The 22,927-nt window shown below is 54.5% G+C and overlaps 2 protein-coding genes across 4 annotated transcripts; both read left to right on the top strand.

The window, feature by feature from the left end:
- The first annotated feature begins 206 nt into the window (after positions 1–206).
- On the top strand, positions 207–11,495 carry GPR157 (G protein-coupled receptor 157). Of its 2 annotated transcripts, none has more exons than XM_084220094.1 (5): positions 207–1,050; positions 6,218–6,431; positions 7,791–7,985; positions 8,412–8,692; positions 10,801–11,495. In XM_084220094.1, exons 1-4 carry the CDS (start codon positions 674–676, stop codon positions 8,655–8,657), a joined length of 1,032 nt encoding a protein of 343 aa, XP_084076220.1. In that variant the 5' UTR covers positions 207–673; the 3' UTR covers positions 8,658–8,692; positions 10,801–11,495. The 2 variants fall into 2 exon arrangements, with proteins under 2 accessions (XP_084076220.1, XP_084076221.1); XM_084220095.1 differs by lacking the exon at positions 10,801–11,495 and adding an exon at positions 10,624–10,662.
- Positions 11,496–13,238: 1,743 nt separating this feature from the next.
- Positions 13,239–22,397, top strand: LOC311162085 (solute carrier family 2, facilitated glucose transporter member 5-like). 2 transcript variants are annotated; one of them, XM_084220222.1, is made up of 13 exons: positions 13,239–13,336; positions 13,838–13,944; positions 15,456–15,554; positions 15,917–16,077; positions 16,536–16,660; positions 18,432–18,584; positions 18,666–18,791; positions 19,018–19,205; positions 19,845–19,955; positions 20,237–20,338; positions 20,719–20,794; positions 21,072–21,199; positions 21,836–22,397. In XM_084220222.1, the coding sequence occupies exons 2-13, from the start codon at positions 13,897–13,899 to the stop codon at positions 22,061–22,063; spliced, it is 1,545 nt and encodes a 514-aa protein (XP_084076348.1). In that variant the 5' UTR covers positions 13,239–13,336; positions 13,838–13,896; the 3' UTR covers positions 22,064–22,397. The 2 variants fall into 2 exon arrangements, with proteins under 2 accessions (XP_084076348.1, XP_084076349.1); XM_084220223.1 differs by having other exon boundaries at positions 13,240–13,336; positions 13,843–13,944.
- The last annotated feature ends 530 nt before the right edge of the window (positions 22,398–22,927 follow it).

The following is a 22,927-nucleotide window of genomic DNA, read 5'->3' as shown; positions in this document are numbered from 1 at the left end:
GTGTTCGGGGCCGCGGTGAGTGCGCTCCGTCCGCCCCGAGGGGAGCGGCTCCCGATCCCCGTCTTTGTCCCGGTCCCGATCCTTGTCCGGATCCTTGTCCCGTTCTCGGTGCCGCTCCCGGTCCCTGTCCCTGTCCCGGTCCCGGCGGGGATTCCCTGGGCGGGCGGGGGCCGGGCCGCTCTCACATGACGGCGGGGGCGGGCCGGGCCCGGGGCTCTCCTGCGGCCGCCGCGCCGCCTTCCCGGCCGGTGCGGCTCGGGCAGAGCGCTGCGGGCACGGCGGGCACGGCGGGCACGGCGCGGCGGCCGGGGCGGCGGGACACGGAGCCCGGAGCGCGCCCGTCCCGCGGGGCTGCACAGCGCTCCTCTCCCCTCCCCTGTCCCCCGCTGTCCCCTCGCTCCTCTCCGCTGTCCCCCGCTCCATCCCTCTCCATCCCGCTGTCCCCCCGCTCCTGTCCGCTATCCTCTCACTCCTCTCCGCTGTCCCCCGCTGTCCCCCCGCTGTTCCCCGCTATCCCTTCGCTCCATCCCGCTGTCCCCCGCTCCATCCCGCTCCATCGCCGTCCATCCCGCTGTCCCTTCCCTCCATCCCTGTCCATCCCGCTGTCCCCCCGCTGTTCCCCGCTCCATCCCCGTCCATCCCGCTGTCCCCACTGTCCCCCCTGGTCCGTGCCATGCGGTCCCCGCTGCCGCCCACGCCGGTGCTGGCGGCGGAGCGCGGCCCGGTGCTGCTGTCGTGCGCGCTGTCCTGCGCGGGCTCGGTGCTGCTGCTCTGCTCCCAGGCGCTCTGGCCGGAGCTGCGGACGCGGCCGCGGCAGCTGCTGCTGCACCTGAGCCTGGCCGACCTGCTCTCGGCCCTCTCCTACTTCTACGGCGTGCTGCGGGACTTCGAGGGCACCTCGTGGGACTGCGTCCTGCAGGGCGCCCTGTCCACCTTCGCCAACACCAGCTCCTTCTTCTGGACCATGGCCATCGCCCTCTACCTGTACCTGAGCATCGTCAGGGGCTCCCCCGCGGGCCAGGGCTTGCTCTGGGGCTTCCACGCCGTCAGGTGGGTGCTGTGTGCCGCGCCGGGACCCCCAGGCACCCCCACCCTGTGCTGGGACGGAGCCTCGGGCGTCCCTTGAGTCTCCATCCCTTCCTTCTCCTCCTCTTCTCCTCAAATTCCTTTTGAACAGGGATTTTGGTGTCTTTTTACTCACCGACCCTGCTTGTTCCCCCTTTCCCTTCCCAAGTGAACAGCTGGAGACGTGGAAAAGCTGAAGTTTTTTTGTTCAAGGTCACTTAGAAGAATCTCTGGCAAGTTCTAATGACTGGAAATCCTGGCTTCTGCTTTCCCTGCAGTCTGCTCTGATGTTCTAGAAATGATATAACAAACCTTGTGTCTGGGATACCTGCCTGCTGCTGCCCAGGCTTCTGTGTTTGGGATCTGTTTCCACAGGTCCCCAAGTTCCCCCTGTCAGTCTGGTGTGTGGATCCTTCCCCTCTGCCCAGGCAGGTTGCTGTAATCCCCTGCTCACAGGAAAATGTTCCTCACAAGTGATGAAACTGCTAGGGAAGCGCTCTGAGGGTTGTTTTGGCACGTTTGATTGAAAGCAAGACAAACCAGTCCCCGGTGTAGTGTAGCTTTATGTCTCAGTTTCTGCTATTTAGGGCGCTGATTTTCCACATCATGTTTAGTAAAAGCTTTCATTATGCAATTGGAGCTTGTGGAATCATGTGCTACGTCCACGCTGAGCAAAACAGTGATCCTTTAGTCCCCCGTGCTGCCAAGCATTTGCAATAAATTATAAGAGGAGTGATCTGCTTTAAAAGGGGGAAAAAAAGCCCTCAGGACAAACAGAGAATTTTCTTTGGTTTCTTGGTCAAATATTTGACACCTTTTAGTTTCAAACAGCATCGTTAGCAGATGAGTGCAGTAGAGCTGAGTCAGGTGAGGAGGGGCAGAGAGGCTCTGAGGCTGAGTGTGAGCCAGGGAGGAATTTCAGTCCCTGCCCTGCTGGGTGAGGGGCTGGGGGCTGCACAGGGCCCTGGGCGCCCCAGGCTGGTGCTGGAGCTGGGGGAAGATGCACTGCAGGAGAATTGCTGTTATCCCATCTCCAGCAAAGGAGAGTTGCTCTCTGAGAGCTGTGGGGAGGACAGGGTGCTGCTACAGAGCCACGTGTTGCTTAATGGATGTAAAACCCAAGTCTGACTCCTTCCTGGGCATTCTGGCTCCATCAGGCGCATCAAAGAGCTCAGGCAAATCTGGCCTAGTTGTAATTTTCCTGTCTGCTAATTGCTTGTGTGGCTTTTGTCTGTGCTTCAGTTTCTCCATCTGGTTTAAAGCCCCTCAGCCTGGTCAGCTACCAAGTGTGGAGAGAAACAGAGCCACTGAAACAGAGCTGGCTGCAATCTGAGCACTCCCTGGAAGCTGGGAGACAGTCCTGGGAGGGACATTGCTCTACCCCTGGCACGGAGGGAGAGATGCTCAGACCGAGCTGCTTCTGGGCCAATTGGTTCAGTTTATTTTCAGTTCTTTACAATGAAAATGAAATGCCATCTTCAGTCCTTGCTATTGATCAGCACCATCTGCTCTATTTAAAGGCTGTTGAGCACCTGTGATCAGGTTCTGCTTTGTAAATGCCTGTTCTGTGCAGAGCCAGTGTTCAAAGCTGTTTCTGCTTTATGATGTGTCTGAAAAGCCAGAGACAACAAGTGAGGACGTGTTCCCTGCCCATCCCCTCGTGACACATCACCCTGCTTTCCTTCCCTGCACTTTTGTAGTTACCTGAAAATGAAATTCTGGGCACAATGCTTGGAGATGGAGCTGACTAAATACATGTTGGAAGCCAGAACCTGGAATTTTCCTGAGGGAAATCAGGATGTCACAGTGGATCAAACCCGTCAGGCAGGTTTGTGCCACAGGGATTCCTGTGGTAACACATCCACCAATTCCAGGCTGCAGAGCTGCAGCCTCTGCTTTGCTTTTGAACCTGTTGAGCTCAGATGAGCTTTGGAAAGAAGCCTGCAGCCAGCTTTGGAAACACTTAGGCAGCTGCAGAATGTGAGTTCTGGCATGCAGCGTGCCCATGGCCAGGCTGCCTCACTGCTGCTGGATTTCCCAGGTCAGGTATCACCTGCTGGAAAACATCACCTTTGTGTGAGAGAAGGTGATCCAAACTCGGGGTGAGGAATGGAGCAGGCAGAGCCCACCTTGGGGCTCTTTCCTGCCTGGCTTTTGGTGCCAATTGCTGACAATATTTTGAAGGGTCTTCATTTCCTGATCAGGCTGTGCAGATCATTTTAACCATAAATATACTTTTAAAAAATCTATAACATATGCATGCTTATATTTTAAAATATATGGTTTATATATATATATATAATATACATTTATAACCATGTATATCTATTCATGTCCACGGGGTGCCTGGGGTCCTTTCATGCACTACTGCACTCCTCATGTTCATCTCACTCCTTCCTGGGCTGCTTCCTGCAGGATTGGATTGGGGCAGGTTTGGAGTTCTGCTTACAAAGTGTGCTCAGAGCTCCTTCCTGGACCTGCCTGGGATGTCCAGGATTTTTCCCTCCTTGCAGAGTACAAATTCCTGTCCCCAGAAGGAGCTGCCTGCTGGCAGGATGGCTCCTTGGCTAACCTGTGCAGGCAGGTGACAGCAGATCACCTGCTTGTGAGAGGCCCCAGGGGAGAAAAGCAGCTGTGCAGCATAAATCAAAATGTGCTCATTGGGCAATCTGACCCCAGAAAAGCGGGGCAGGTCGAGCTGAGCACTGCTGGAACTGAAGGGTCCTCACCTTGCCTTGTTTTGGTGTGGCTGTGCAAAGATCTGCTGGGTTAGAGGATTTTTTTATTCATAAATCACCAGGAGCTGTATTGGAGGAATAAATACTGCAGTGTCTGTCTTACAGGGTGGATTCCAGCCTTTGTACAGGAAGGAGGAGTCCCCTTCCCTCCTGTGCCACATGTTTGCATCCAGGTGTGCTGTGGAGAGGCCCAGCCTGCAGAATTGCTCTTTGGGGCTCAGGGGGATGTTCCTGCTCTCTGTTACCTGGGACCCTTTTTATTCCAGAGCTCACACACACCCTGGGTGATGATCTCTCCTGATTCTTCAGTTCCCCCACTCTCCTGGCTCAGTGACATTTGGCAGCCCTCCTGAATCTGTCACTTTGGAGCCCCTGAGAACAACTGAATCACCAGTCTCAGTTCTCCTTTCCAGCTGCTGAAATGGAGCTGGACTTCACAGAAATGTCTGATTCCTTCCTAGCTCCTCTCTGATTTCCCTTTGTTGGTAATCCTTTTGCCTGGTGTCAGTGGTAAATATCCATCTGGTCCCAGAATGCTATTCCAGGGAAGATTGACTTCTGTTAATGCAGCAGTTTTATTCTTCTTTCCCCAGTTATCTCCTGGAGGTTTTTAAGTCCCTTTCTCAGTGGTGAGTTATTTCCTCCCGTGGCCTCTCTGTGTCTGTGTCCTGTCTTACATCCACACACCATCATTTGACCTGGTTTTGTTGTCATTCTTTTGCAGTCTCAGCTCACTGACGGGATCATTATTTGTAAAATCGTTTAAAATCAGTTTCTTCATTCACTTCCTCTTTCTTGCTGCCTTTGTGCCTTTACATGGTTTCTTTTAGGAAGTGCCATTTCTCTTGAATTCTTTACCTTGGTGCTCAGTCCTTGCAGCAGTGCTGGGAATGGAATGTCTTTGCATTTGCAGTTGTTTCCTGAGAAATCACCAGTTTCACCAAAGGGGCTCCTGAGCTGTGTGGAAACTTTCATGGTGGTGGTGACGTTTGGGATGTTTTTAGAAGTCTGCTCTGATAACAGAGTGGGGAGGGCTTCCTGCAGCACCACTGTCCTTAAATAACAGCCCTGGCTTGGAATAGCACTGCCTGTTCTGAGCTGAGCCCCGAGACAAAATGTTCTACATGGCCTGCACAGTTGACTCTAAAGTTTTTTACAGCCTTATATTTATATTTATATTTATATTTATATTTATATTTATATTTATATTTATATTTATATTTATATTTATATTTATATTTATATTTATATTTATATTTGTTTATTTTGTCAGTAGGTGAATCCAGACATTATTTACGAGTAGGAAATGGGGTATTTTTGAAATCTAATATAATGGCATTATCTCTGGTGCTACAGTTGGGCTGTGGAGTTTCAGATAATCTGGTCAAGGCAGCTGCTGTTTGCCTACCTGCTCTGGAGTCTGAATTTTAGGGGCAAGATCCTTCCCCTAAATCCTCCCCACAAGCCACACAAGCAGCTCCCTGCAGCTGCTCCAGGCTGTCAGAGGAAGGCTGTACCAGCAAGGCAGTCCTGGATTTGTTTTCTGTGCACCTGGGAGAGCAGGAGGCTGTGCTGGAAGCCCAGCCTGAGCTGGGCTGCCGTGGGGAGGGCAGGTGACACACTCAGCTGGATGCAGGGCACTCCTGTGATGGAATTTTTGTTTGGGCTGCTGGGATTCCTCTGTTCTTCCTCATGGTTTCTTGTGGGCAGCCCAAGCTGCTGAGTGACTTCATTCAAGTGTGTCATCACAGTTATTTTTCTTCTAAATGCTTCCCTGTATTTGCCTCTGCCATCAAGTGAGAAGCCAGAGTCACAGCTCCAAGTTATGTGGATGTGGCTCCTCTTTGTTTTCTTAGCTTTTTGCTGTTACTCCCAGTACTTTTCCTGGCTCTTTGTCCTTCAGAAATCATATTTGCTTCCAAAATAGTGACTACATCTCCACTAAAAAGCAAAGCAAACCAACAAACTGCTGGCAGAATGAAGTTGTGGATTTATTTCTTTGAGTGCAGAGTTTCACCTTGGAATAGGAAGGTGGGACTTGGCTGCTTGGCTCTGAAAGCTCGGGATCAGCTGGCTGGGTCCTGCAGGAAAATCACATTTTCCAGTGCCCTGGCCTTGTGTAATCCCCTCCCTGTGTCCAGCAGGGGGTGGGGAAGGGTCCTGCTGCCCTGGCTGCCCCCGAGCCCTGTGAGGGCCAGGGCAGAGTGCAGCAATCGCTGCTGCCCCTCTGCCCTCGGGGCTGGGCTGGCTCCCAGCAGCGGATCTGCACTCCTGGACCGTTCAGTGCCCAGCTCTGCTGGGCTGGGATGAGCACTGGGATCCTCTGGGGGACAGTCCCTGGCTCTGCCCCCTCTCCTGAGCTGTGGGGCTCAGCTGAGGGTGCTCCTGCACTGACCCCTCCTCTGTGTGCCCAGCTGGGGGGTCCCCCTGGCCATCACGGTGGCTGCGGTGGCTCTCAGGAAGATCGGCTACGACGCCTCCAACGTCTCCGTGGGCTGGTGCTGGGTCAACCTGGACGCTGAGGACCGGCTGCTGTGGATGCTGCTGACGGGAAAGCTCTGGGAGATGCTGGCCTATGTCACCCTGCCCGTGCTCTACATCCTCATCAGGAAGCACATTAACAGAGCTGTGAGTGTTGTGCTGGGTGGCTCCATCCCCCACGCTCTGCATTTCTTGCTCCTTGTTCAGGCAGGAGGGGATTCACAGCTCTGAGTGTCCCTGGGAGAGGCAGTGCCCTGATCCAGCAGCACCATCACACAGTGACTTAGTGCAAGCAGAATGCAAGAGCCCTTTGAAAACGAGCAGGGGCTGTGGGATGTTCATGAGGGAAAAGCTACAGTATGATCTGAAACAGAATGTGAAGGACAAATTCAGCTTTAATCAGTTTTCTGCAGTTCTACTTGTACCAAGACTGGAATTCTCGAGCCTGGTCCTTTTAGTGTCTCCAGTGATAGTTTGTGTTTGTGAATGTTATTTTGTGCTGCAGCCCAGAGCTCCATTTGGGAGTCCAGGCACTGGGGGGCTCTGGGCTCCATACAGGAGACTCCCTGTCCTGGCAGGTTTGGAATTCAGAGCTTCAGTTGTTCTGTTCCTTGAGAACACAGAATCCAGGGATCCAGGACAGCATTTGCATAACAGGCAAATCCAGATGAGAGTGGCAGAAGGGGCTGCACCCAGAGATTCCTTTTCTCTCTGAGCTGGGTTAGGGGAAAAAGCCCCACGTGTGGGTAGGTGTCCTTCTGGAAATTTCTGCCTCTGCTTGTGGTGCAGCTGTGGTGGTGGTGGGGATGAACCCAGCCCTGGTTAGGGCAGGATCCTGCAGAGGATTTGGAAGGATAAGGTGAATTTCAGCAGCCCTGAGCGTCCAGGGAAGGGAATGGGAGGAGAGCAGAGCTGGGGAGGGTTTGCTGGTGCCTGTCAGCGTCACCTGGCGTGCAGCAGGCAGGACACGGTGTCCCAGCCTGGGCAGAGACAGCAGCGTGACCTCCTGGGAACCTGAGCCGGCTCCTGCCTCTGCCAGGACTGCTGGGCACGCTGCTGTCCCTGAGCAGGGCTGGGGACAGGGCTGGGGACAGGGCTGGGGACAGGGCTGGGCACGCTGCTGTCCCTCCTGTCCCTCCCCAGGGCTGGGGACAGGGCTGGGGACACTGCTGTCCCTCCCCAGGGCTGGGGACAGGGCTGGGCACGCTGCTGTCCCTCCTGTCCCTCCCCAGGGCTGGGGGCAGTGCTGGGCACGCTGCTGTCCCTCCCCAGGGCTGGGGCAGTGCTGGGGCAGCTGGCCCCGTTCTCACCTCGGGATCAGAGCAGCCCAGGAGCTGTCACTGCTGCCTTCGGCAGGAACGTCGCTGTCCCCCAAGGCAGAGTGGGTGCTCTTCACTGCAGCCCTGCTCCCCTGCTGAAGGTTCCTGGGCTCTGGGCAGGGGCCCTGGGGCTGTGCCATGCCTGCAGGCTCCCGCTCATCCCCTGTCCCTGTCCCTGTCCCTGCAGCACGCCGCCCTCTCCGAGTACCGCCCCATCCTGCCCGCAGCCGCTGCCCTGCGGCCCCGCACCAGCGTGGCAGACAAGAAGCTGATCCTCATCCCCCTCATCTTCATCTTCCTCCGCATCTGGAGCACGGTGCGCTTCGTGCTGACGCTGTGTGACTCCCCTGCCGTGCAGAACCCCGTCCTGGTCGTGCTGCACGTGAGTGTTTGCTGGGAGCGCGTCCCGGGACGGGGCCGGGCAGGGCGGGCGCTCCCAGGGCCGCTTTCCCCGGTGGCACCGAGCGCTGCGGGAGCAGCCGCTGCCCTCGGGTGACGCCCGGGCAGCGGCAGCGCTGCAGCAGAGGCAGAAATGCAGCAGGAGCCGCTCCAGCAGCATCTAGTGGCTGCGGAGGAAAGCTGCGCTGGCGGGGATGGACGGGGGATGCTGGCCGTCTGTCCTCCGGCAGGGCTCAGCCTGCGCCTGCCCTACGCCAGCGCACAGCAGCCCCCGGGCTGCCTTTGGGCGCTTTTTGGGAAAGACCCCTCGTGTCTCGGAATTCCCGGTCCTCGGGGGCGGTGGCTGTCGCCCTGCAGCTGCTCGGACGCCGGGCGCTGCTCTCGGGGTGACGCCGCGCTGCCCTCGCAGGGCATCGGGAACACCTTCCAGGGAGGAGCCAACTGCATCCTGTTCGTGCTGTGCACCCGGGCGGTGCGCGCCCGGCTGCTGGCCCTGCTCTGCTGCGGCCGCTGTGCGGAGCTGGCCTGGCCTGGGCAGGGCCCCCCCAGCCCCTGGCAGCACCCCCAGACCCACGGGGACAAGGACAAGGACATGGACAAGGACAAGGACGTGCCCGGCCCCAGGCAGACGAAGCCGCTGCTCCCCAGTACCTGAGCTGGCCCTGGCTGCTGCCGATTCCTCCTCTCATGGTAATTCCAGTGAGCCTTTCCCCCTCTCATGGTAATTCCAGTGTGAGCCTTTTTCCCTCTCATGGTAATTCCAGTGTGAGCCTTTCCCCCTCTCATGGTAATTCCAGTGAGCCTTTCCCCCCTCATGGTAATTCCAGTGTGAGCCTTTCCCCCTCTCATGGTAATTCCAGTGAGCCTTTCCCCCTCTCATGGTAATTCCAGTGTGAGCCTTTCCTCCTCTCATGGTAATTCCAGTGATCCTTTCCCCCTCTCATGGTAATTCCAGTGTGAGCCTTTCCCCCTCTCATGGTAATTCCAGTGTGAGCCTTTCCCCCTCTCATGGTAATTCCAGTGATCCTTTCCCCCTCTCATGGTAATTCCAGTGTGAGCCTTTCCCCCTCTCATGGTAATTCCAGTGAGCCTTTCCCCCTCTCATGGTAATTCCAGTGAGCCTTTTTCCCTCTCATGGTAATTCCAGTGTGAGCCTTTCCTCCTCTCATGGTAATTCCAGTGAGCCTTTTTCCCTCTCATGGTAATTCCAGTGAGCCTTTCCCCCTCTCATGGTAATTCCAGTGTGAGCCTTTCCCCCTCTCATGGTAATTCCAGTGTGAGCCTTTCCCCCTCTCATGGTAATTCCAGTATGAGCCTTTCCCCCTCCTGCCCTGCCTGTGCCCCCATGGGAGGGGTGGGAGCAGGGACAGGGAGCAGGGACAGGGACAAGAGAGCAGTCCCAGGGAGCAGTCCCAAGGAGCAGGGACAGGGAGCAGTCCCAGGGAGCAGGGACAGGGACAGGGAGCAGGGACAGGGACAGGGAGCAGTCCCAGGGAGCAGTCCCAGGGAGCAGGGACAGGGACAGGGAGCAGGGACAGGGACAGGGAGCAGTCCCAGGGAGCAGGGACAGGGGGTTCTGCTGCTGCTCTGGGGTTCCCTGTCTGACTCTGCAGCCCCATCACACTCCTAAGCTGTTGACAGAACCGCCCTGCTCCCTTCCCCCTGAGCTGCTCCCGGGTCTGTGGAAGGAGGATGAAAGGAGGAACTGGGCTGCAGGCTGTCTGGCCCACAGGAACAGGGCACCAGCAGAGCTAGAGAGGAATTGGTGGCTCTTTTGAATGTGAAATGCCAGGTGCACACACATTCCATCAGTGCTGCACTGATCAGATGTTTGGTGCCCCAGGTTCTCCCCACCAGGGGATACCTCTGGGCAGAGGTGACTCCTGCTCTCCTGAAGCCATGGCATTCAGTCATAATTATATCAGTATATTTAAACCCTAATGGGCACAGGCTGTGCAAACACTCATGAGCCCGTTTCATGGGGCTGCTGCTCCTCAGCCTCCCTGGAGTCTCTGAAAGGGAGATGGAAGCATCTTATCTGTGCCATGGATGACTCCAAGAGTTGTTTTTCCTCCTTTCAAAAGGCTTTTAAAAACTTCTGAAAGCTAAATAGCAACCTTGATAGCTCAACCTCTTGTGAGTCCCACAAGGCTTGCAAAGAGGAGATGTGTTAAACTTCTTGCAGAAAGGCAGGATAGAAATGTTTAAATTTTATGAGACTTAGTATCATGCTGTGTTCAGTTTTTTTGGAGCCAGCCCTGAAGAGAGAAAGAATTGTCACCAGCTTGGCTTAAGGGAAAACAAAACAGCAGAAAAAACAACACCAAAAAGAATCAAACCAGATTCCATGTCCTCAGTTCACCTTTTTCCATTACAGAGCTCTGAGAAATGCTTTGGGAGGAATGGGCCAGGGCCACATTTCCAGCTCAGGGGTGTGACTGTCACTGTCCCTGCAGGTGGCACAGCCCTGCAGTGACTGTCACTGTCCTGTGCAGGTGGCACAGCCCTGCAGTGACTGTCACTGTCCTGTGCAGGTGCAGGGAGGTGGCACAGCCCTGCAGTCACTGTCACTGTCCCTGCAGGTGGCACAGCCCTGCAGTCACTGTCACTGTCCTGTGCAGGTGCAGGGTGCTGGCACAGCCCTGCAGTCACTGTCACTGTCCCTGCAGTCACTGTCACTGTCGCTGTCCCCGCAGGTGCAGGGTGCTGGCACAGCCCTGCAGTGACTGTCACTGTCCCTGCAGGTGCAGGGAGGTGGCACAGCCCTGCAGTCACTGTCACTGTCGCTGTCCCCGCAGGTGCAGGGTGCTGGCACAGCCCCACAGAGGGAGCTGCAGCCCGGGGAAAGCGGCGCTGGAGAGGCTGAGCCCTGGCCGGGTCCGGAGCTGCTCGGCCGTGTCAGGATCCTCTGGAACACGCTGCACTCCGTCTGTGTCCCCTCCTTCCCTCACCTCCTCCGGGCAGCTGAACCCTTGGCTGGGTCTCGCTTTTCTGCCTGCCCAGGCCGGTCTGTGGTGAGTTCTGAGATGAGCAAAGCCCGGCCAGGAGGGCTCCAGGAGCTCTGGCAGGACTGTCCTGGGCATGGCTCTCGCTCCTCTGAGCCCTCCCGGGAGCTCCAGCCCGGCTCTGCTCTTCACCTGGACTGGGACAGAACGAGGTTTATTTTGTGGTGCTGCTGGATGGTGCCTCTGGATGTTGATCCCTCCTCCCTGGGGGTTGTGGGGGCACTGTGGGGGCTCTCCCGAGGGAATCAGAGCCCTGCAGGCTCCCCCAGGGGCGCGGGGATGTGCCCCAGGCTCCGGCAGGGACAGTGCCTGGCTCAGGGCTCCTGGGCTCTGTGTGTGCCTTGGGACTGCTGGGTCACACTGGGGAGGGGCTGGAGCTCTGTGTGCCTTTTGGGGATAATGTTTTACCTCATTCACAGCCCCTCCCTTGCGTTTTTTAAGTATTTTCTCCAACTTTTACAAAATAAAGTTCAGTTTCTTTACCAGAACAGTGCCCAGCGTTGCATTTGTGCAGCACAAATAGGATCTGGTCTGGGTCTGGTTCCAGAGCCCAGCTCTGCTGCTGTTCCCTGCAGAGCCCTCCTGGCTCCAGCCCTTCCCTGCTGTGGGCATCAGACTCAAATCTCCCTCTCCTCGTTGGACTGGAAGCCATTTGGACAGCTGATAAAGCTGGGAATGTGCAGGACTTATTTTCAGGCAGATCACTAATTTCTGAAATCCTTGTTTCTCCTAAAGTCCTGTTGTAGCTCAGGGGCCCAGAATATTGAATTAGCCTTCCTGAGTGTGCAATTCCTTCCCAAAATGCAGGTGAGAAGGTGTCACTGGTGGCTGTGTTCTGTGGGATGTCTCCTCAGGGTGGGCATTGCCATGAGCACCCTGCAGCAGGGCTGGCTGCCAGCCCCGCTCCAACATCACATCTTAGAGCTCACCACTGACCTCCTCCAGCACATGCACTGTCCTGCAAACTAAGTTTGCCCTCTTAATCATTTTTTCCCCCCAAAGCTATCAGGGTTTCATAGGACCCAGCCCTGAGCACAGATCACTGGGCTGAGGGTAAATAAACTCCTGCACCCCAGGAGCTGGGTGAGGGCAGGGGACACACGGCCTGGAGGGAGCATCTCCAGGCACACAGGCTCTGGGCTGCAGAGCAGATGTAAAACCTTGGGATGTGCTGCAGCTGAGATGGAAAACATGCTTGTAACTGCCTGTAAAATCAGCTCTCTGCTCGTTCCTGGCCCTGTCCTGTGCCAAGTCCAGCAGGATCCCAGCTGCTGGAGATGTCACAGCCCTGCAGTGCTTTGAAAATCCAATAAATTGATTTACTGTCCTGTCTCCCTTCACCAACCTCCTCCAGGATCATCCCGGTGCCAGTTACAACCACAGAGATGTTGCTGCCACACTCCTGCTGGGTTCAGAAAATATTCCAACTGTTCTGCTGCCAGAAGCAAATATTTACTCTGATGAAGGGGTTCTGATGACAAACATATGTGTTCTCTTTGATTCCTGCGTTTTTCAAGATTATTTCTTCAAGTTCAGGAGCAGAGTTTAAAGACCATGATAGAGAATTCTCCTTCCCTGTATTTACTGAGTGTCAGAGCAGCTGCCATTCTGCCAAGAGCTCCCAGGGGGTGACGTTGCCTTTGAAGGACTGGAAATTTGCCCTCTTTGCAGTTTGCCCAACTCTGGGGCAGAATTTTCCCTCTTGGTTTAAGGTCTGCGAAGGTGAGGACAGCAGGAGCTGCTGAGGGAGCTGTGGGCTGTGCCACAGGAGCCTGATCCCCATCAGGACACTGGGAACAGCATCTACAGGATCTTCACTGAAAGGAAATGCAGCAAAAGAGAAAAGCCAGCGAGTCTGGGGGTGAATTCTCCCTCACTGAGAGCAGCAGGGCTCTGCTCCTCTTCCTGCTTCGGGGCATGCTGCTGCCACGTGGAGGAGCAGAGGCTGCAGCCAGCCAGGGAGCTGTGCAGGGCACATGGAAGAGGTGTTGCCCAAGAGATGCCTTTTTCTGAGCTGGCCAATAAAAATAGACAGACCAGTAAACAGCAGGTTTTGTTCTAGTTTATCCAGCTGCTGGGGATGCCAGTGAACTTAGTGTTTCTCTGATAAACTCTGGAGTTGCAGTGGATGATTAACCAGGTCCTGGGCTCTTAAAGCATGACCATCCCATAACAGAGGAGGTCAGAGAGAGCCAGCAGCACGTGGTGCAGCTCCTGCACCGAGAGGGGAAGGATCTCCAGTGCTTTGGAGGAGACACAGACAGGCACAGCTCTGGGAGGATGGGCTCTGGGGGCTGCAGGAGTGCCTGAGCCAGCTGGTCCCTGCAAGGTAGGACAAGGAGCAGCACTGTGTCCTGGGGCAGGTCTGGGCAGGGGGTCTGCAGGGGGGTTCGTGGGTTCAGCTGCAGGGCTGTGGCTCAGGGCAAGCCCCCTGTGCTCCCAGGGCTGCCCCCATGCTCCCTGATGCCACAATTGCTGGGCAGCACCTCTGGCTGTACCACCCCAGCTGCCCAGGGGCTGAGCTCCATGGACTCTCCTTGTCCATATGTCCAGATATGGGGGGAAATCGGCTCATTTTACCAGCTTTGGTGAAGGTCTGCCCCTTCTCCCTGGAGAGATGAGCCTGTGCCCCTCTCACTGGGCAGCACTTCTGTTTGAGACAGGCTCTGGTAGAAGAACATCTGTCACTGGCAGCAGAGTTGGAAGAAAATGAAATTGCAGCCACGGGAGAGTCAGGCAGAGGAGGGGGATGATCAGCCACAGTGCCTCACTCTGCCTGATAGAGCCTGGCAGTGTTTGGGAGAGCCACAGGAGGGGTTTTTCTGTGCAGGGCAGGTCCATGCCCCCCGTGGCTGGAGAAGCTGTGCTCAGCATCTGTGACCCAGCAGCATGGAGCTGAAGGGAGGGAAGCAGGACAGCTCCGAGGGTGCCAAGGGGGTGAGTATGCTGCCTGCCTGCTTCCAGGGACACGGGGACACAGGATGAGCCCTGGGGGTGCCTGTGAAGAGAGGAAAAGATGATCTTTTGGGCTGAGATGTTTCTGGTTTTTAGCCCAGTTTGTGTCTGCAGCGCGGGGTTGCACTGAGTGATTGTCTGCAGCTCTCCCACCCCGTAATTTCTGTGGGGCTTTTCCCTTCTGTGGGACTTTCCCCTTCTGTGGGACTTTCCCCTTCTGTGTGTGTTTTCTTTCCTATTTTCCAATCAGTTTTAGGCTGCAGATGCCTCTGGATGGAGCTGCCTTTCTCAGCAGTGTTTGGGGAGTCTTGCACAAAGCACTGCTGGGGAATGCCACAGGTTTTCTTGAAAGTGCTGGATGTCAATAATTTACACCAGCGGCTCTTTTGAGCTCCTGGGATTTGGTTAATGAGAGCAAGGCAGCTGCTTTCCTTCACCAATGAGAGAATGTCAGCAGCCTCCTCCCAGACCTGGGAGCCTGAGCGTCCTTCCAATCCTTAGGCTGAGACAGACTTGAATTCTGATCTCCTGTAACACCTTAAACTCTGCAGGTCCCTGGAGCTGAGCTGCCAGGGATCCCGAGCAATAGAAAGAAGCACCAGCAGCGATTTGGACAAATGTTCAATTAGGGAAGTGACAGAGCCCTCATGTGGGACCCGAGCTGAGTGCTGGGACAGAAAGCCTCACAGACATTAAGGCCATTAAGGCTGGTGACAGTGGCAGCAAACGAGATTAAAATGAAAAATGGCTTTATTGATGTAGCAGCAGCGAGATGCATTAGAGAGCTATGAAACCCAGCCAAACAAAACCCCAACAACCCAGCTCTGTCAACACAGCCCGGGGCTGAACTGCAGCTAAACCGTCGGGAAAAGCGAGTTGTTCTGCTTGTTTGTGAGGCTGTTGATCCTGCTGCAGATGGCAATTCCCCTCCCCTGTCCCAGTGCAAAGTGCAGCTCTTGTCCCCCTCAGCCAAGCCCTCTGGGGGCTGCCTGCTAAGTTCTAATTGGCTTCAGTGGCAATCAGTTAGATCCATAAATAGCTCTATCCCAAAATGCAGAGGAAGAAAAAACGAACAGGAAAGGGATTTGGCCGCTTAATGCAAAAATCACTTCTTTTTAAAGCTTTCCTGTGCCAATATCCTGTGTTATTGCACTGCCCAATTTGCACATTGGAAAAGAATAATTGCATGAGCCTTTTTCCCTGCAGGGTGGTGTTTTAAGAATGGTAACTTGAAAAAAAATTAATCATCCAAATGATTCATCAATACCAGCAAAGCAGAGTGAATTACTCTAATGACTGTGGGCATATCAAGCCGAACAAAATGAGTTGTAATGGAAACAACCCATTGGGCTTTTATATGCAGCACAATGAAGGCAAAAACACAGAGAGCAAGACTTTGTGTATTTCTTTGTTTTTACTGAATGTTATTAATGACTAAGAGCCAGACCCGCTTCAAGGTGGTGTTCATGGTTTTTTTTTCTCTCCCTCTGCAGAAAATGACACTTCCCCTGGCCCTGGTGGCTCTGATTTCTGCCTTTGGCTCTTCCTTCCAGTACGGCTACAACGTGTCTGTGATCAACTCTCCTGCCCCGGTGAGTGGGGGGAGAGCAGAGCCAGGCAGGGGTGAGGTTATGGCAGTGAAATGTACTTTGGGGGGTTTTGGGGGGCTTGTCCTCTCTCTGTGCCTGGGACACAGCTCTGGGAACCAGGCACATCCTGAGGGGCAGGACAGCCTGCAGGAACACAGGCTCCTCCATCCTCCTCCTCCACCCCAGGCTCCTCCATCCCTCCCTTGCACTCATTTTCAGCTCAGCCATCCCTTTTTTTTCCTCAGGACAGTTGTTTTATGGCAGAGCTTTATGGCAGAGCTTTATGGCTCTGAGCTGTTGTTATCTAACCCTCACAGCACAGAAATTGTAGCACTGTGCCAAATCTGCTTTGTGCTTCCTTCCAGTACATGCAAGACTTTTACAACAGAACCTACCTGGGCAGGACTGGAGTGCCCATGGACAGAGGCTTCCAGACACTGCTCTGGTCTCTCACTGTGTCCATGTTCCCTCTGGGTGGCTTCTTTGGGTCACTCCTGGTGTGGCCCATGGTCAACAACTGTGGCAGGTAGGTGAGAGGCCCTGCCCTCACTTTGGGAGCAGATAACATTTATCTCATGGGGACTCCACCTTGCCCAGCCCTTCAGCTGCCTGAAATTCCCCACACCGTGAGGCCAAAGCAGGTGGGATGAGGGAGAGCTGCTGGGCTCAGCCACAAGAGTTGTCTCCCCAGGGGGAAGGAATTTTTGGGGGTTCTGGCTTGGCCAGGGCTGTGGGCTGGGCACTGAGCCAGTGGGGAAAGAAAGTCCTGGAGTCTCAGATCTGGCCCAGCTTCTGCTGCTCAGGCTTCCTGAGAAACCTCACTTCCTTCTGGAAGCCTTCATTGCCTGCAGGAAAAATGTGGCAATTGCCATTTCCTCCTTGACCAGTGCTTGGCATGATGATTAATTTGAGTTTTGGACAGAGGGGATCTTTCTGAACTTAGAAATGCCCAGCTGAATCTTCTCTTCTGCTGTTCCTTTGCAGAAAGGGCACTTTGCTGATAAATAACCTTTTTTCCATTGCTGCTGCAATCCTTATGGGAACCTCAGAGCTGGCAAAAACCTTTGAAGTAATCATCCTTTCCCGTGTTGTCATGGGAATATTTGCTGGTAAGTGGATGGTAAAGGGAGAGCAATAAATATTTCCTTGGCTGTGTAAAGGTGTTTTATTCTCCCAGCAGATGCTTTCACAGGTATCACACTTTGGAATCTGCCTGACAAGGCTGTGCTTTAGCCTGGTGCAGGAGTACTAAAGATCTTGGGGAGATAATGGCCCTGGGACTGGAATTTAAGCTGTAGGGAGGAGATGTGTGTCTGTAAATGCAGCAATAAACATCTGCTGGGCACTGCAGCTCCAAACCTGCTGAGGATAATCTGTTTTCCCAGACAACTTGAAGCAGATAGTCTACTTCTTTCCTCTCTAACACAACCAGAATAATCCATCAAAAGCATTGCCAGATCCAATAATCCAGTCCTGGAACTGACTGTTCTTCCTGCAGGAGAAAAGAAATGCTAAAAGGGAGAGCAAAGGGCTCAGAGCCCCTGGATTTCCTGCAGAGAGAGAGGGAAGCCAAGGGTATCTGTGTGTTCCTGCTGGGAGGGGCTGGATTGGAGCTGCAGGAACAGGACAGAATCATGCTGGGTACCCCAGCACAGCCAGGCCTATAAGGGTCCTAAGAGCATTTAGGCTCAATTAATTGGCTTTGGGCTGCTGAGACTGGCACACTCCCTGGTTTGTTAATGAGCTGGGCTAGCTTGTAGAAACAAATTTCCTGCCTTAGCTGGCCAATTGTAATTGCTGCATGTGCAGATCAAGTTGCTTTCCTGAGACAGTTTCTTGTTTTCCATTTTTTTAATCCAATGGTTTTACTTTGGCTTTTGAGTCCCTTAAACCTGGCAGCTGCCCTCAGCACTGGAGCTTGGAATAAATGCTAAGGGTCTTGTTAAATGTGATCCCTCTCTGCAGTTATTTATAACCAACAAGCAAATCCAGCCTGGCTGCCCTGGCTTGTCCTTCTCAGGCTGGCCTGGCCTGAACTGTGGCTGCTGTGCCTGGGGAGGATCTGGGAGGATCCCAGGGGTGTCACCCTCTGGCACTGGTGGCTCCTGTTTCTGTGCCTTTTAGGCCTTTCAGCTTTCAAATATCAGTCTGATCACCTTTGGCCCCTGAAGCCTAGGGACTCTAGAAATGTCAGATAAGAGTTGCCTGTGGTCATTTGATTCCAGGAGTTGGGAGCTGCCAGGATTGACAGGAGCTGGCAGCTCGCTGGGGTCACAGCGGGCAGCCCTAGAATGTTCCTAAAAATAACCTGTGTCCCTGGTGCCCTTATTAGAGCATAAATACCTATTCCAGCAAGCCACCTGCAAGACATCACAGACCAGCAAAGCTCTCAGCACAGCCTCACCAAGCAGGGAAGTTTTAAAAGTCAGCACAAAGTCATTTCCTTCCACTTTCACATCAGCATGTTTGGATACTGATTTCTCTTCTTGTTTTAGAGGAAGCAAAAAGTTCCTCTCTTGTATTTGGAGTTGTTTCCAACTGAAACAGCGCAGCTTTTCTTTGTGTGTCTTGTGCTGTTCCTGGCAGAGCCTGCTGGGAGAAAGCTGCATTCAGGAGGATGAGCACTGAACCCTCAAACCAAGACACCCCCAAATCATCTGCTGGCTCTGTAGGCAAGGCAGGCTCCTGCTCATCCTGTCAGACTCCAAAAGTGCTTTGCTGCCCAGCAGCTGATAACCCTGATAACCAAAGCAGAAAGCTTTGAGTGTGAAGTTTCTGTGCATCCTGTGGTTCATCAGGAATCTCTTTTGTTGCCCATGGACAATCAGCAGCTTGCTGAAGGCTGAGCTGCAAGCCTAACACTGTTCTCTTCACTTCTAGGTCTGGCCTCCAATGTGGTTCCTATGTTCCTTGGAGAAATGTCCCCCAAAAACCTGAGAGGAGCTGTTGGGGTGGTGCCACAGCTCTTCATCACCATTGGCATCCTTGCAGCTCAGATCCTTGGGCTCCACAGCATCCTTGGGAACGCTGAAGGTAAAGCTGTGGCCCGGGGCCCCTCCAGGGCTCCCCAGGGGGAGGATTTCTCTCAGCTGACGTGCTGTGACCTTGCTGCAGGGTGGCCCGTGCTGCTGGGGCTCACTGGGATCCCGTCCCTGATCCAGCTCCTGACGCTGCCCTTCTTCCCCGAGAGCCCCAGGTACCTGCTCATCCAAAAGGGCAACGAGGAGCGGGCACGGAGAGGTACAGCCCCACCTGCCCTGGCAGGGACTGGCAGGGGATGGATCTGCCTGTGGGACAGGCTGGCAGCGGCACCAGGGTGGGAAACTGCGCTGGGGCGCTGCTGGGGGCCGGAGCTCTCGGGACACCGCTCCTTTCCCTGGGGGTGTGGATCCCCAGGTGCCCACCACGGCTGCCAGGGTCACACCCTGCTCTGTAAACCTGGGGCTCCCTGTGCTCTCCCCACCAGCTCTGCAGAGGCTGAGGGGCTGGGAGGACGTGGACGATGAGATACAGGAGATGTACCAGGAGAACCAGTCAGAGAAGGAGGAGGGGCAGTTCTCTGTGCTCAGCCTGTTCACCTTCAGGGGCCTCAGGTGGCAGCTCATCTCCATCATCGTCATGATGGCAGGCCAGCAGCTCTCGGGGGTCAACGGGGTGAGTGGGCAAGGCTGGGGGCAAAAAAAGGGCTGGGACCTCAGAGGGGTGCTGGGGACAGTGCTGGGGACAGTGCTGGGGGCAGTGCTGGGGGCACAAACAAGGGCTGGAACCCCAGAGGGGTGCTGGGGGCAGTGCTGGGGGCAGTGCTGGGGACAGTGCTGGGGGCAGTGCTGGGGACACAAACAAGGGCTGGGACCTCAGAGGGGTGCTGGGGGCAGTGCTGGGGGCACAAACAAGGGCTGGAACCCCAGAGGGGTGCTGGGGGCAGTGCTGGGGACACAAACAAGGGCTGGGACCTCAGAGGGGTGCTGGAGGCAGCGCTGGCACAGGGCACACCCCTGGGAGTGCCCCTTCACCCAGACATGCCCAGTGTCACACGGGCTGGGTCAGCCCTGGCCAGTTCCAAACCCAGGGCAAGGTGCTGGGTCAGTGCCCTGTTAATGATCATTGGAGGGTTTCTAGAGCAAAGTGCTCGTGCCCAGATCCCAAGCAGATCCCATGTCTGATGGGTCTGTGTGTCTCCAGGGATGGACAGGTTCCACCCTCGGGCCTCTGTGCACCGGTGCCAGGGTTTAAAGCAGCCCTCAGGGGGATGCCCTTGGGCCAGGCAGTAACACAGCTGTGGTGCTGCTGCAGGTCTTCTACTACGCAGACAGGATCTTCGAGTCAGCAGGGGTGCACAGCAGCAGCATCCAGTATGTCACCGTGTCTATAGGGGCCATCAACGTGGTCATGACTCTGCTGGCTGTGAGTTTGTGCTGGGGCTCTCTGAGCTCTCCTTTGTCCACTCTCCCCTCCCCCTGTTGAAATTAGGTTGTGCTCATGGAATCCTGCGGTCACAGAATGGTTTGGGTTGGAAGGGACCTTAGAGGTCATCTCATCCCAGAAACCTTCCACTAGAGTGTTATTTGCACACACTGGGAGGTGTTTTCCATGACAGATGCCCTGTGGTGTCCCTTGGACAAAAATATTGCAACAATTGCTGAGCCCCTGGTGTCTGCCCCTCTCCCCTCTCCTGTCTCTTCCAGGTTTTCATCGTGGAATCCCTGGGGAGGAGGATCCTTCTCCTGGCTGGCTTCGTGCTGTGCTCTGCCTCCTGTGCAATCCTAACTCTGGCCCTCAACCTCCAGGTATGTATGAATGGCTCAGCTGGTCCCTCCCATGATTTCTGAACTTTCCAGGGAACAGGCCATTGGAATATTTTGAGGATGCTTCCACACCCTGGGGAGAGGGGGACAGCATGAAAGTCTCTGTACTTGCATGTCTACCCTAAAGAAAGGCTGTGATGCTGCTTGCCTGAATGCTCCCCCAGGATGTTCCCAGTTCCTGCTGCACCAGGATCCCTGTGGCAGCAAGGGTCACAGCCAGGCTGTGCTTTCTGTGTCTGATTCTGGCCCTGAAGGGTGACACTACCTTGGAATGCCTTCAGATCTCACTGTGAACAGGGCCTTGCATGTGCAGGGGATGTTCAGACAGGAAGCAGCCCTAACCTGTGCTTCAATCCTCACAGACCACTGTCTCCTGGATGTCCTACCTCAGCATAGTCTGTGTCATTGCCTACATCATTGGACACGCCATCGGACCCAGTAAGTGCCCACAGCCTCCCCCACCAGCTGGGTAAAGCCAGCTGCTGTCTTCAATTTCCAACCAAAACCTTTGTGGAGCTCATCCAGGGAGGCTGAATTTCATCTCTGTGTGGCCGTGCCCTCTGCAAGTCCTTTCATTGCCCCGTTTTTTTCCTTTAAATTTACTCCTTGTTTGATTTACTGATAGTTGAAACCACTGTCTGCCACTGAAATGAGCAGTCTAATTAGGAATTCAGGGACTGCCTCTGGGGTTTCCTCAGCTGCAGCTGCCTTGCAGGTCCCATTCCTCCAGTGATGATCACGGAGATGTTCCTGCAGTCGTCCCGACCCGCGGCGTTCATGGTGGGGGGCTCTGTGCACTGGCTGAGCAACTTCACCGTGGGGCTGGTGTTCCTCTACATGGAGGTGAGAACCCCAGCACAGGGCAGAACTTGGGCTGCACAGTGGCCTCTTCACCCCTGTGTTCTTGCAGAGGCTTTGAGGAGTGTAAATGCATTTGTTGGTTCCCAAAACCCGTGTGTGGGATGGTCAAGGGCGGGAGACTGATGTTTCTCAGCATTTTCTCATCACACCTGGCTGTTGCACAGGCTTTAAAAGAAAGCAGTTTGATTGCCAGGTCTCATGCTGAGCTCAGGAGCTTGGAAGAGATGGCAAATTCCCCATCTTCCACCGCAGGATGTGCCTCGAGGGGACAATTTTAGGTTCTGCAATCTGGGTGCCAGGTTAAACTGCCCCCAGCAGCAGTGACCATTAACTGCTGCAGTCCCTGACTTTACCCTGGGCAGAGGCAGCTGCTGAGTTTAGTTTGAGTTACAGAGCAGACCCTCAGCCTCCTTTCCCAGGAAGTTTCCAATGAACCCGTGGTGCTGGTTTGAGAAGACAGAATCTAAAACCGCCCCAGCTTTGAGTTGTTGAGGTTAAAACACGAGCACCTCACCGTGGCAGCAGTTCCACAGGCAGGGCAGGGTGCAGCAGGGCCAGAGCAGGTATTCCCAGCTGCAATGTTGCCCTGACCCCTGCTCTCTCCTGTCACTGCCCTAGGCTGGGCTGGGGCCCTACAGCTTCCTCATCTTCTGTGCCATCTGCATTGCCACCGTGCTTTACATCTTCTTCATTGTTCCTGAGACCAAGAATAAAACCTTCATGGAAATCAACAGGATCATGGCCAAGAGGAACAAAGTGGAGGTTCAAGAAAGCAAGGAGCTTAAAGATTCCTACCCCCTGAGCAGGCAGGAAGAGAAGAAATCGCTCTCCAGCAGTGAGATGTGACCCAGCTGTGTTTGGCCTGACAGGATCTGTTCAGCAGGAAAACAAATCCAGGGATTCCTCCTTTGATGCTGATCTGACAATCACAGAACTGTTAAGGCTGGAAAAGGCATTTTACATCAAATCCAACTGCAAACCTAATGCTGCCAAGTCCTCCTCTTGTTCCAGGGAAAAGGAAATATCCTCAGCCAGCTCAGTTCTGTGACCAAGGAGCTGATGTGTGTCCCTGGTGTCCTGGTGACACACCCAGGGGACACAAGCCACCCCTTGGGCTGGGTGTGGGGCAGTCATGTGCAAGGAGTGCACTGAAGTCCTCTGAGGAACTGTCACTTGTGTGTTTGAGGGTCCAGCAAGGGGAAATTAAATTCAATTTGGTATATCAGTGTGCTGCCCTCTGTTTTGACAAAAGGAGAATCGTTGAGCAGCTTGGCATGGATCTTGTGTAGTAGATGGAGAATCCTTTACATGATTTACTTTAACCTGAGCAAATCAGTTTATATGTACAATATACCTGTGCTCAAGTTTGTGATATATGAGGGTTGAAAAAGGAGCTGGTTTTGTGCTCTGTCTCTGCATCCACTGCAGAAAAGAAGGCAATGTTGTGCCACAGGCCAAGGCACAGGGAGTGCACAGGACCTGTCCTAGGACCTGCCCTGCCGGGGCTCCACATCCCCTCTCCTGTGGGATACGGCTGCAAGGGAAGGGGTGGTGAGTTGGTGGTGACAAAAAGGAGAGACAAGCAGGGAGGATGGTGAGAAACTGAGACTGGGTGAGGGATGGGAAAGAAATTTTATTTGAGAAAGCAGCTCCTTTGAGCAGAGAGCAACTCTTTGGCATGAAAAAAAAATCTGCATATGGGGATCTAAA

Source organism: Fringilla coelebs, assembly GCF_963513975.1.
Source record: "Fringilla coelebs genome assembly, chromosome: 22".
Taxonomy (NCBI): domain Eukaryota; kingdom Metazoa; phylum Chordata; class Aves; order Passeriformes; family Fringillidae; genus Fringilla; species Fringilla coelebs.
The sequence above is the reverse complement of the archived record's forward strand: the minus strand, read 5'-3'. Positions and strand labels throughout refer to the sequence as shown.